Genomic DNA, 13,757 nt, shown 5'->3' on the forward strand with positions numbered 1-13,757 from the left:
CTTCAGACTGATCAGGACAGAGGCTCTCATCACTACCCAAGCCTGCTTCCTGACATTTCTAGGGTTTCCCCAGGAAGGCTTTCTCCAGGTTCATCCACCTCAAGAGTGTCCTGCAGAGCCCTCTGGAGAACCAGCCTCAGGATGTGTTGCGGCTTCCACCATCTCTGCCTGCAGGAGCCAACGAAGAAGTAAATGATGGGGTTGACACAGCTGTTGACACAGGACAGGAGAACTTTCATCATGGAAAGATGAAAGAGGGCATGAGATTCATTTGGAAACCAATGGATGCCAAAGGGCAGGCCGCAGAGGAGGAAGACCAGCACCGTGATCACGACGGTCACATGGAGCCTGGTTAGCGGCACCCGGTGGGAGCGACACAGTAGTCTGGTCATCAGGGCCAGGCTGGACCCAGTGAGAAGCACAACTAACAAAATCAGCCACATCACAGTGATGAAATCCAACACTTGAACCAAACATGATACACATTCCAACTCTGGAAGATACAGTAGTTCCCTTCCAGCATGCTCAGCAGCAGGGACAGGGTCCAGAGCAGGGTACACATGATGGCAGACATTTGTCTTGGAAGGCGGCAGCAGTACCAGATGGACCACAGGATAGACATGCAGCGTTCTGTGCTGATGGTGCTGAGAAAGCTGAGGCCTGAGATGCAGGAAAAGACTGACACAGGTGAGAGAAATCTGCTAATTACACCAATGACAAAACCGAAGTCGAAAAGTAAAACTAGACTATGTATAAATCTGTAGCAGAGGAAGAGGAAGTTGGCCCCCGCCAGGTTGAGGATGTAGACAGAGAAGGCGTTCCTGCGCATGCGGGAGCCCAGGAGCCAGAGCACCACTGCCTTCCCTGCTAGCCCCACCAGGGCCACGATGACTGTCAGTAATTCCAAGATCATGTTCTCTGTGTCAGATTCATGGAAGGCCTGATCACTTCTATTAGCTGTTGTGAGGTTGTCTCCCAGGCTGTGGCTGTGCTATCCATGCTCACAAACCCTGCAGTTGTGGGCCTGGAAACAAAACAAGACTTGAACACAGGACTGAATTTAATGTCTTTGCATTTAGAGGAGAACGAAGCCCATTTGCAAAGGAGAGAGGTGGCCAAGGGTTTGAATAGAGATAGTTGGGACAGAAGTATGGAAAGTGGGTTTATTAAGTGATTTTTCCGATGATATGTGTAATGTGAAAATCATTTATAGTCCCTCCATGTAGTTTGGAGTAGAGATTTTTTTGCAGATCAAAGCATTTGTGTAAGAGAATTCTCGTGGTGGTGGTGCAGTTAAGAAGTGCTTACTTCTATTTTACAAAGGGCTTTTGATGAAAAGAGAGAAGCTCTTGCAGAATTTAGGTGAGAAACACAAACCAACTCACACATAGGTGAAGAGTAGCAGCTGATGAGTGCTTACATGGTATTACCTCTTTTAATCCTCCAAATAGCCCTATGAGGCCAGTACTATGCTTACTCCCATCTGGCATATAAGAAAAGACAAGCACAAGGAGGTTGAATGACATGCTCCAGTTCTCACGTGCACAAGTGGAAGAGCCTGGATCTAAACTCACAGGTCTGTGTTAGAGTCTTCACCCTTCTCCTGTCCTGCAACCCCACTACCAGGATGGTATGTCCCGTACACAAGGGCAATGGTGGGCCAAGAAGCAAGTAACTCTCAGGGACAAATCTAAAATGGCAACTCACTTGTGTGTTTTATTAAGCTAGAATAGGCAAAATTTGTGAACAACATGGGAGTGAAAATTATCCAGTATAAAGAAGAAGTGGGTGGTATCCCCCTGAGAACAGACCAGAGATCCCAGGAGCACCTTCTTGCCTCTGGAAAGGCCCAATCATTCCAGCCTCTCCAGGTGCACCCAGCACAGGTGTGTCAGAGTGGAGGGAGGCAGGACCCTCTGGCCACAGAGTTAGCCTCAAGGACCGAATGATCTCTCAGTCTTAGTCCCTACAGTCCTTGTTGAACTAATGAGATGATGGAGGGAAACCACAACCTCTGATGTCTTCCTCAGGGCACCATTAACCCTTTATTCATGGAAAGAATCACAAGTCTTATCTGTAAGTATATGTGTTTTCTGTTGTCTCCCTTTTAAAACTCACAACTCAGTAATGATGACTAGATTTGTCTGGGTTTTTTGTTTTCTTGGTTGTTGTTCACTATTTTATCCTTGGCATCTAGCACATGTCCCTTAGAGACCACCTGTTATAATATCATCCTTTAACACAGGAAGAAGCTGAGGCTGAAAGAGCCAAAGGATTTCCCTGAGATCACAGGGTCAACAGCAGGTCCAATGCCAGCCCTGGTCTCCTGGAGCCCAGCCTGAGGCTTTACCACTGTTCTCTGCCTCATTGTGGGATGAGCATCTGAGTAAAATCTTCATGTGAACTCAGAACCTGAGAGAGCTTCAGAGGTGTAGAAAATGCTAGTTTGTCTAAATACCCATTTCCTTCTCCCTCACATAATATTTCTGGGAGTTTTAGAACAGAAATTGAATTCTAATCCCAGCCTTCATTCATGCTGATGGCACCATGTGACCAGGTGTTAGGCAATGGGATGTGAGCACAAGTGATGCAACCAATTAGGTTGTGCTTTTCCTTCTCCTCTTCTCCTCTGGATGGAATGCTGATGAGTCTGGGAGCCCTGCATGAGAATGAAGTCACTCTCTAGGAATGGGGAGCAGTGATTTGAAAGAGGACCACTACCCGATGCTTTGAAGTCACCTGTCCAGTTGTAGTAATTTCTCTTGGGTTTCTTTCTAGGGCTAAAAAAATCATAAACTTAAATTCTTAAAAATATTTACGTATAACCACCTTAAAAAGTAAAGTACATTCCATTCTCAAGGCCTTTGTGATGAGAGCTATATTATTCCAAGGAAATGACACCCAATAGAGAGGTGCCAACAGAATCTAGTAAAATAAATGAGGAGATGTATTGAGAGGTTTATCTGCTAGTAATTACATTGAGAGAGAAAAAGTCCTAGGAAAAGCAACTGAGAGGAGACTATAAGAATAGATAGGTTTTCATAATTTGCCATCAAATCTCATTTTCACCTTGTCTACATTCCTATTGATTTGCCTCCCCACTGGGGTCCTTTTCCCTCTGGCTCCTGATTGCTCTCAGGAAAGGGTGACAGTAATGGGTGATTGGAGGGCAGGAGGAGGGTGATTGAGGTTTAACTCCCTGGCTCTCTACTGTGAGTGGACCATTGTGGTGTTAACCTACCTAAGGATATAGCTTCTGTCTGTTGGCCTCTTATGGTCACAATAAGGATCACAACTATAGCCATTGCCCTCCCTGTGTTCTGACAACTTATCTTTCCCTCTATCTTTCAGGATGCCCAATGGCAGTAGCTCCTTATTATGACTTATCTTTAGGGGCCTCTTCATCCTTTATTGATTTCCCTTAGTCCTGCTTACCCCTTAGTATACAGTCCCTTTATTAAACTCTCTTTTATTGCTCATTAGTGTGTGCCTTGTGTTTTTTTGCTGGACAAGCCAGATGCAAACATATAACAAACAAACCCTTGAAACAGCAAAACAGCAAGGTAATGTGTGAAACCTGAGATTACTAACACAATTCAGGTTTGAAAACAATGTCTGGGAAGCAGAAAAGATCTGGTTGGTCCCATGTATCTCCCACAATTTAAGTTACCAGCACCCAAAGCTTCCCTGTGGGAGCTTCATGTCTGTAGACTCTTGTTCATGGGTGCCCATGGCTCCTTGCATGCTCCACCCCAAAATGCAATCATGAGCATGTGGGCTAAGAGGGAGAAAATAATATTGCCTTTTAGAGAAGATAGTTCTGAGCTGACTTACCTGAGCACCATCTTCTAGTTGAAGGTGGTGAGTAGAAGAAGAGGAGCTTTCCAGGGAGTGCTGAACACCAGAGAATGCTCTCCTATCCCTGGATAGGAGGTGTCTGCAGGAGCAGAAGTGGAACCTGACAACCAAGAGAGGTTTATCAAGATGCTGGCAGCCCCTGTGACTTCCTGCCCAAGGGACCCTGGCAAATGAGATTCTGGAGATGTGAGACAGGGACCTCATGAGATATTTCTCACTTGCCCTGAGCCCAAAGACTTATCTTTTCCTCTCTCCATTTTACCCCATCTGGTCCCCCTCCCTGTGAGGAATGTTTGAACTGGATCCTGTCACTGCCCATAGTGAGCCTGTGCAGGAAGCTCACCCACTAAGCAAACTCTTCCATAGCTAAGAAGAGTTTGGCTTTCAGAGTCCTGCCTGGCCTGGCTCATCTGATCTGTTTCCACTTACTTCCAGAAGTAATATATGCATATTAGTTTATTTCAGAGGACACCATAATGTGTAAAATGAAATGTAATGTCTCTCATAATCTCATTCCTCAATAGTAACCAATGTTTACAGTTTCCATTATAACTTTTATAAGTTATTTTATAGTTTTTCATTATAAAACTACATTTCTATTTTTGATTTATCAACATCAACAACTGTGTATATTGCGTTTCTTTTTAAAATATAAGGAAACTAGTGCCCTAACTGGTTTGGCTCAGTGGATAGAGCGTCAGCCTGTGGACTGAAAGGTCCGAGGTTCGATTCTGGTCAAGGGCATGTACCTTGGTTGTGGGCACATCCCCAGTAGGAGGTGTGTAGGAGGCAGCTGATCGATGTTTCTCTCTCATCGATGTTTTTAACTCTCTAGCCCTCTCCCTTCCTCTCTGTAAAAAAATCAATAAAATATATTTTAAAAAAAGAAAAAGAAAAGAAAATGATTTTGCTTATAAAAAAAAATAAAATATAAGGAAACTAGTGGCCTGGTGCACAAAATTCCTGCACGGGGGCTGGAGAGTCCCTCAGCCTGGCCTGAACACTCTCCAATTTGTGACAACACCCTCACAATCTGGGACCGCTGGCTCCTACCTGCTCACCTGCCTGCCTGCTTGATCTCCCCTAACCACTCTGCCTGCCAGCCTGCTTGCCCCCAACTGCCCCCCCCCCGCCAGCCTGATCACCCCCAACTGCCCTCCCCTCCTGGCCTGATCACCCCTAACCGCCTCTGCCTTGGCTCCGACACCATGGCTTTGTCTGGAAGGACGTCCAGAAGGTCTCACGGTCTAATTAGCATATACCCTTTTATTAGTATAGAAAAGATATGACATACTGCCATAACTATAACATTTCTACCAGTATTACTCTATGAGAATATGTACTTCATGCGATAGGAAGGCATCTAATACATTACATTGTATATGTTGTAAGTAGTAGGAAATACTGTATTCATAGCAATGATATACACCCTGTGACTTCCCTTTTTGATTTGGGAATGTTTCCCCAGTTCTTTGAACATTTCCTGGCCCCTGATGTGTTTTTTGTGTGTATCATTCAGTGTAACTTTATTTACTGTTTATTGATCATGATTTGAGGTCTTTAATTTCTAACCACCAAAGATTCAAAGGACTATTTTTTCCATGAAGTTTAACATTAACATTAATGAATTCATGTATTCATGTGTTTTTATTGTAAACATCTGAATTATTCACATTGCCATAGATCTTGAACTCCTAAGTGTGGCAGCAAGTCAGGAAGCCACTCTGCAAGCAAGCAGATACTCTGCATAAGGAGAAAAGTCATAGCACAACATTTAATGTCCAACTTGAGTCACCTCAGAATGTTACATGTATTGACTTCTTAATTCATATAGTATCAGGAACTCAACTGCTTATTTGGTGACAGGGTTGGTTTCGGGAGGATTATTCCTGAAATAATTAAGGAAAGGGGGGCTCAATCTTTCTTCTTGGTTGTTTGCTCCTCCCCAGCACCTTGCACCTTCATCTTTCTTCTCGTCCTCAGCTTCTTGGGCATCTTCTCCTTCACCTTCACCTCCTTCATGTCCTCAAATTCTTCCTTGGCACCTTCTTCCTCTTCCTCTCCTTCCTCTTCCTCAGCCTCTTCCTTCTCCTTTTCCTCCTCTTCAGATTCTCCTTCAGAGGGGGGTTCATCATTAGCTTCCTCGGCTTTTGCAGCTCAATGGTCTCCTCCACCTTGATCTGCTCCTCCTGGATGTGGCTAGTGTATTAAGAAGGGAAGGAGTGAGCAGACATCAAGTAGGAGCTGGTCTGTAAACCACTGTAGGCAGATCAGCCAAAGACCTGGGAACTCTGGGAGTAGCTGCTGGCTATGCTTCCCATGCTGGTGAAACTGAGCCGGATCTCCTCACCTTCCAAGAGTTTTCTGTAAGCTGCAATGTTAATGTCCAAATCCATCTTCACATTGAGGAGGTCCTGGTATTCTTTTCAATATGTGCCATCTCACTCTTTGTAGTTCTCAACTCATTTTTTAATTTGTTGATTGTGTCCTGCATAGCACTAATGTTGGCGTTCTGCTTATCCTCCAGCTCTTGCAGCTGCTTTTCCAGCTCTTCGTTCATGCCCAGGCATGCTTAGATCTCCAGGGTCTTGGCCTTGAGCAGGCGGCAGCTCTTGGACACCTTGTCCTTGGAGGCGTGCACCGCTTCAGTGTTCTTGGCAGTGCTCTTGATCAGCACGGTGAAGCGGCTCTTGAACCATTCTTCGGCATTCTGCATGTTCTTGGCAACCAGCTTCTCATAATGGGTGCGGATGTCCTGGAGTGTGGTGGAGAGGTCAGGTTTGGAGAACACGTCCATCTCCACGGAGATATGAGCATACTGGAGCTGCACCTGCAGCTCGGCGATCTCCTCTTTGTGCACCTTCTTCAGAAAGGTGATTTCATCCATCAGGCTGTCAATGAGCTTTTTGAGTTCAGTGCTGGTGAGAGCTGCCTTGTCTGCACCTTTGCGTGCCTCCAGAAGCCAGCCCTCGGCATCCTGGTGGTTCAGCACCTCTTCCTCGTAGCATGCCTGCAGGTTGCTCCCAGCTCCTCCCGAGCCCCGGTGCCTCTTAATGGGATCCCAAGGCTGCACCCTCAATCCTGCTGTCTTCTCCTCACTGGGGAACCAGGGTGCGGTGGGGCAGGGCGCAGATGTCCCATTTTCTTTAAAATGTTCAACCTGCACCCGCTCCACTGGTGTCCACAGGCAGCCTGAGGGCAGACAGTGATTCTGAAGGTGCTCACCACCCCGCTAGAGCTCAGCCACAATGGTCCAGGGTGAGACAGCCCCACCAGGCCTCTTGGCTGTGACTTGGACTCACTTCCTTAACCAGGGACCTGGCGCTGGACGGGCGGCAGCAGTGCTTCCTCCACAACCCATGCTGGAGTGGGTCCCTGTGGTTTCAGAACCGAACTCCGAGAGCCTCCCCAGGTGGCAGTGGTCCTGAGCCTGCCGCTCTCCCTCGATCCTGCCAAGGCTTGCTTCTCACACTTGCTGAAAACCTTCTCAGTCCACTTGCCATAGAAATTAGTTCAGGCTGAAAGGACTGGGGACTCAGGTGGGCCTGAGGGGACTGGGCACCGCCATCTTGTGGCTATGGGTGCCGCCATCTTTGTGATGGAGTGATGGTTAATTTGCATATTACCCTTTTATTAGCTAGGAATAGTGGAAAAAGATGGCATGGGAGTAAGTGGAAGCTTCACTAATAGGCTCTCAGGACAAAACTGAAATTACAACTAAAATAAAAAAACAATAATACCCTAAATAATCAAGTGAAGACTAGATGGAGAGACCCCCGATAACCAAGGATGGAAAATGGACACTGCATAGAGACTGGTAGAAAGGTCAGAGTCAGGAAAGAGCAGGCCAGGCTCCCACAGACAGAAGATGAATTTCTGGAAAGATATCTCAGCTGTGGGGTGTTGCCACTGAGAACTCCTCCCCAAGCTGAGCCCCCCAGCAGAGAGGACCAGAACTGAGAAAGGTGCTCATGTAACATCTGGCTGTGTACTAGGAAAGTGGCAGGGTTGTTGTCTGCCAGGGAGAGATGACTAGAAATGCAGGCACCCTCTTAAAGGGACAATGCACAAAATTTTGTTTGTAGCCATTCACCTTGTGCTCCAGCAGAGGGAGGGTAGAGTGTATTGGAGCTGTGTGAGCAGAATCCAGGGTTAGGGGTTTTGGGTTTAGAGCTTGGAAGGCAGACACCCTGGTTTCCTGTGCTGAGTCATTCCCTCACACTGCAGAGGTAATCTCTCTCAGGCAGACCTTTGCTATACAGATAGTTATTGCCTGGTGGGCAAGAAAGTTGACCCACCCTACTGGAAAACCCCTCACCCATGGTGTGGAGTTTCTGAGGCCCATTAAGAGACTGAGAATAGCAATTAGCCTCCAGGTAGAAGCACTGAAGGAAAAGGACTCACCACACTGTGGCAATTACCTGAGGACTACTCAAGATTTAATCCAATCAGTGTCTCTGGAGGCAGAGTCGGGTCTCTGGAGGCTTTGAGTCTTTGCCTGATCTAATTAGTCAGAAACGGGGTTTGGCACTGTACTGCACTAGAGATTGGGTGGTGTAGCAGATCTACCTAATACATACTCACAAATCCAAACAGGCAGCCAAAATGGGGAGACAAAAAAACCAGCTCCCAAATGAAAGAATAAGAGAATTCTCCAGAAGAAGAGATTAATGAAAAGGAGATAAAAACTTTATCTGATATAGAGTTTGGAATAATGATGGTAAAGATGCTCAACATGAGAAAACATATAGTAACTATGAAAAGAGAATAGTCAGAAATAAAGAATGACATAGCACAAAAGAGAACACATTGGAAGGAATACACAGCAGATTAGGGGAAGCTGAGGATCTAAAACATATGAGGAACTCATACAACTTAGCAAAAGGAAGACAAACAATCCAGTGAAAAAGTGGGCAAAGGACCTAAATAGATACTTCTCCAAAGTGGACAATACAGATGGCCAAGAGACATATGAAAAAATGCTCCAAGTCACTGATCGTCAGAGAAATGCAAATTAAAATAACAATGATGTATTGCCTCATATCAGACAGAATGGTCACCATCAATAAAGCAACAAATGACAAGTGCTGGCAAGGATGTAGAGAAACCCAGGTCTTTTCTGCTTCACAGACATTGTTTTGAACCCTGAATTGTTGTTAATAACCTCAGGTTTCACACATTACCTTGCTGTTCTATGAGCATGTTTGTACACGGCTGGTGGGAATGCAGACTGGTACAGCCATTATGGAAAACAGTATGGAGTTTACTCAAAAAATTAAATATGGAATTGCCATTTGACCCAGTGAACCCCCTTTTAGAAATATATCCTAAGAAACCCAAAACACCAATCAGAAAGAATGTATGCACCCCTATGTTCATAGAAGCACAATTTATAATAGCTAAGATGTGAAAATAGCCAGAGTGTTCATCAGTAGATGAGTGGATGAAAAAGCTGTGGTACATTTATACCATGGTATAATATGCAGCAGTAAAATAGAAGAATCTCTTACCCTTTGAGACAGCATGAAGGGACCTGCAGAGTATCATGCTACGTGAAATAAGTCAATCAGAGAAAGACATGTATCACATGATTGCACTCAAAATGTGGACTCTAAGTAACAAAATATACTGATGATGGAGTGGGTCCAGAGACATGGAAGCATGGAACAGAGTGCAGAATCTCTGAGGGAAGGCAAGGAAGGTGTGTGGGTGGGAGGTAATCAATGAAAGACCTTGTATTCCTAACCCATGGACACAGACAATAGAGTGGTGAAAGCCTGACGGGGTGGGGTCAGGGGGGGTGGGGCATGACCAGAAAGGGTCAGTAGGGGAAAAAAGGGGACATTTGTAATACTTTCAACAATAAAACAAAAAAATGTATCCATATGGGCACAATAAATGTGCCACATTAATGGAAGATGTTAGTAATAAGATAAACCATGTGGGGAATTAGGAATGGGGGGCGGGTTATAGAAGTCTTCTGTATTTTCTGTACTATTTTTCTTAAGTGCTCAAAAATATAAAATCTCTTAAAATGAATAAGCAAACCAGCAACTGAATAAATATTTACAATACACATCACTAACCAAAGCCCCCTTTTGCATATATCAAAACACCTACAAATAAATAATGCAAAAGGGCAACACTTAATAAAAATTGGCAAAACTGAAAAAGACACTTCAAGAAATACAAGTAACCAATAAGCTCATGAAAGGATGCTCATGCTTGCAAAGGTTGAAAAATGGTGAAAACAATGCACTTAAAGAGGGTGACTCAAATCTGGCAATGGGGATTTAGCACAGACTTGACTGGAAAATCACTATACTTTCATTCATTAATTCACTTATTCAATCAACATTTATTATGCTAAGGAGCTAGTTTAAGGCCTGAAAAATCATCAAAGACTGCTCACTGGGGCTCGATTGAACTTTAATTTGTTTAATTTATAGAGACATTGTAGGAGAATGACCACAAAAACCTGTCAAAAATGTAATGTTCATGTAGTTTCTCTCAAGTTCAGTGATGAAAGAAATTTAGATTTTTCCTGCACTTCATTATCCCATCTTCTGAGGTAGGTGGGATTCTGTAAATGTGAGAGCAGTCCTGGACCCCAGAGATGACAAAGCTCCTATGGGGCTGGGGTGAAGGCCCTGGGTGCTGGAGTCCTGGGACATTGCACTCTGTGTTTGTTTAACAGGCACTGTCTCACTTCAACCTCAGGAGCTGGATTATTATGTTACCTAGTGGCCTGGTGGATGAAATTCATGAACAGGGGGTGGGGGGGAGGGGAGTGGGGGTGTCCCTCAGCCTGGCTTGAACCCTCTCCAATCTGGGACCCCATTATAGGGATCATGTCTAAACCGGCAGTTGGACATCTCTCTTGCAATCTGGGACTGCTGGCTCCTAACCGCTCACTTGCCTGCCTGCCTGATTGCCCCTAACTACTCTGCCTGCCAGCCTGCTCGCCCCCTGCTGCCCCCCCACTGCTGGCCTTCTTGCCCCCAAATGCCCCCTCCACCAGCCTGATCACCCCAACTGCCCCCCTTGTCAGTGTGCTTGCCCCCAACTGCCCTCCCTGCTGGCCTGCTCACCCCCATCTGCCCTCCCCAATGGCCTGCTTGCCCCCAACTGCTTCCCTGCTGGCCTGCTTCCCCTTCCCCCACTGTGCTGATCACCCCCAACTGACCCCCACTAATGGCCTGCTCACCTCCAACTGACCCCCCTGTTGGTCTGCTCACCCCCAACTGCCCTCCCTCACCGCCCTGATCACTCCCAACTGCCCCCTACACTGGCCTGATCACCCACAACTGCCCTCCCCTCTTGGCCTCTAACCGCCTCTACCTCAGCTGCGCCATCATGGCTTTGTCCAGAGGAATGTCCAGAAGGTCTCCTGGAAGGTCTCCCAGTCTAATTAGCAAATTACCCTTTTATTAGTATAGATAGAGGCCTGGTGCATGGGTGGGGGCTGGCTGGTGTGCCCTGAAGGTTGTCCCGGATTAGGGTGAGGGTTCCCTTGGGGCATGGGGTGGCCTGGATGAGGGGTCTATGGTGGTTTGCAGGCTGGCCAAGCCCCCATGGGGTGAGGGTCCCCGCTGGGGGGGGCGTGACCAGCCTGGGTGAGGGGCTGGTGGCTATTTGAAGGCTGGCCACAACCCCTTCAGGGTGTGGGTCCCCACTGGGGCTCCTGGCCAGCCTGGGTGAGTGGCTGATGGCTCTTTGCAGGCTGGCCAAGCCTCACAGTGGGGACCCTCACCCCATGGGGGTGTGGCCTGCCTGTGTAAGGGGCTAAGGGCCATTTTCAGGCTGGCCACACCCCCCAGCAACCTAGGCTCCCAGCCTCTCCTTCAGCAGAGGCCAGGGCAGGGTGGAAGCCTGGGTCACCCCCAGGCTCCCAGCCGCTCCTTCAGTGGTGGCCTGTGCGGGGATAAGCTTGGCTTCCTCCTTCTCTGGAGGCAACCCAAGTATCCTGCTCACTCCAGCTCTGTGGCCTCCAAAATTTTTGTTGGGTTAATTTGCATACTCACTCCTGATTGACCGGTGGGTGTAGCAAAGTAATGGTCAATTTGCAAGTTTCTCTTTTATTAAGTGTAGATTGTTTTAATTCAGGGGCCCAGAGGGCAAACACCGTAAGAAAACCAATCAAATGAAAGGGACAAAGCTGGCTTTCAAAGTCACACCTGTCTGAACAAAGCAAGACTCTGAATCAGGACACCAGACTTCCTGACATGAACAGGGTTTCCCCAGGAAGGCTTTCTCCATGTTCATCCACCTCAGGAGTGTCTTGAAGAGCCCTCTGGAGAATTAGCCTCAGGGTGTGTCTCTGCTTCCACCATCGCTGCCTGAAGGAGCCAACAAAGAAGTAAATGATGGGGTTGGCACAGCTGTTGACACAGGACAGGAGAACTGCCACCAAGAAATAAGGAACGAAGGCTTCGAAATCTTTTTGAAACCAGATTAAGAGGAACCAATGAATGCCTAAGGGCATGCCACAGAGGAGGAAGACCAGCACTGTGAGCATGATGGTCGCGTAGAGCCTGGTTAGCAGCACCCGGTGGGAGCCACACAGCAGTCTAGTCATCAAGGCCAGGCTGGATCCAGAGAGAAGCACAAATAACAAAATCAGCCATGCCACAGTGATGAAATCCAACACTGGACACCAAACATGATGAACATTCCTAATCAGGGAGCCACAGTAGTTCCCTTCCAGCATGCTCAGCAGCAGTGACAGGGCCCAGAGCAGGGCACACATGACGGCGGACATGTGTCTGGGGCGGTGGCAGCGGTACCAGATGGGCCACAGGACAGACATGCAGCGCTCTGCACTGATGGCACTGAGAAAGCTAAGGCCTGAGATGTAGGCAAAGATCGACACAGGGAAGATAAATCTGCTGATTTTTCTAAGGACAAAACTGAATTTGAAAAGTGAACCTAGGGTACCTAAAAATCGGCCGCAGAGGAAGAGCAAGTCTGCTCCCGCCAGGTTGAGGATGTAGACAGAGAAGGCGTTCCTGTGCATGCGGAAGCCCAGGAGCCAGAGCACCACCACGTTCCCTGCCAGCCCCACCAGGGCCACAATGACTGTCAGTAATTTCAGGATTATGATCTCTGTATAATCTTGATGAAAGGCCTGATCACTTCCATTGTTTGCTGTGAGCTCGGTCTCCCAGGCTGTGACAGTCATATCCATTCTCAGAAACGCTGCATATGTGGGCCTGGAAACAAAACAAGACTTGAGCACCTGCTCTATGACCACTGACCCTCATGGCCACCCTGTCTGTGGTGAATGGAGGCTTCCAGAGATTGAGATTCTTCCTGAACAACACAGTCTTGGCATCCTGGAGCCTGAATTTAAACCCAGTTCTCTCTGAATCTTAGAACCTGGGCTCTTTCTACTGCAACACGGACCCTCCATGTCCAACCTCTCCACTCACCATCCAGCCCATGACATGTGCCCCAGAGGCAGGAGGAGAAGAGTCTGCACAGGTCCTGTGGAGGACAACCGGGTTCTGAGTTCCCCAGTACTTGTGCTCTGGGAGAGTGGCTTTGTGTGACAGCAGGCTGTCAGAAGCCCCAGGACAATGTCAGTGACTGAGAGTGGTCTACTCACCAGGGAGAAAGGAGGTTATGACTTAGGCTCATGAAGGGAATGAGACCCCTTGTTAGGACAGAGTGAGGACACCGAAAGCTCTTGCATTAGAAATGTCCCAGTGTGTCTTTTATATGAGGATAGTGATTAGTCTTCCCACTCTTGTGTTCCCAGGGCCCAAGTCTGTGTGGGAATACAATGGGGCTGTCAATAAAATTTTAATCCACAAATGAATGAATGAATGAGTGAATGAATGAGTGAACGAATGAGGAGCCCAATGGATGAAGAAAATTTGGATTAATATAATATCATA

General features: G+C 47.0%; 1 protein-coding gene and 1 pseudogene across 2 annotated transcripts; both read right to left on the bottom strand.

The window, feature by feature from the left end:
* Nucleotides 1–32: 32 nt before the first annotated feature.
* Nucleotides 33–913, bottom strand: LOC308233718 (mas-related G-protein coupled receptor member X1-like; annotated as a pseudogene). The gene has a single exon. The product of its transcript is annotated as a mas-related G-protein coupled receptor member X1-like (transcript).
* Nucleotides 914–12,061: 11,148 nt separating this feature from the next.
* LOC308233900 (mas-related G-protein coupled receptor member X1-like) lies at nucleotides 12,062–13,066 on the bottom strand (the record flags this gene model as incomplete). Its single annotated transcript, XM_080640889.1, has 1 exon — nucleotides 12,062–13,066. Exon 1 carries the CDS (start codon nucleotides 13,043–13,045, stop codon nucleotides 12,062–12,064), a length of 984 nt encoding a protein of 327 aa, XP_080497015.1. The 5' UTR covers nucleotides 13,046–13,066.
* Nucleotides 13,067–13,757: the final 691 nt, after the last annotated feature.

Source organism: Plecotus auritus, assembly GCF_963455305.1.
Source record: "Plecotus auritus genome assembly, chromosome: 9".
NCBI classification, from domain to species: Eukaryota; Metazoa; Chordata; class Mammalia; order Chiroptera; family Vespertilionidae; genus Plecotus; species Plecotus auritus.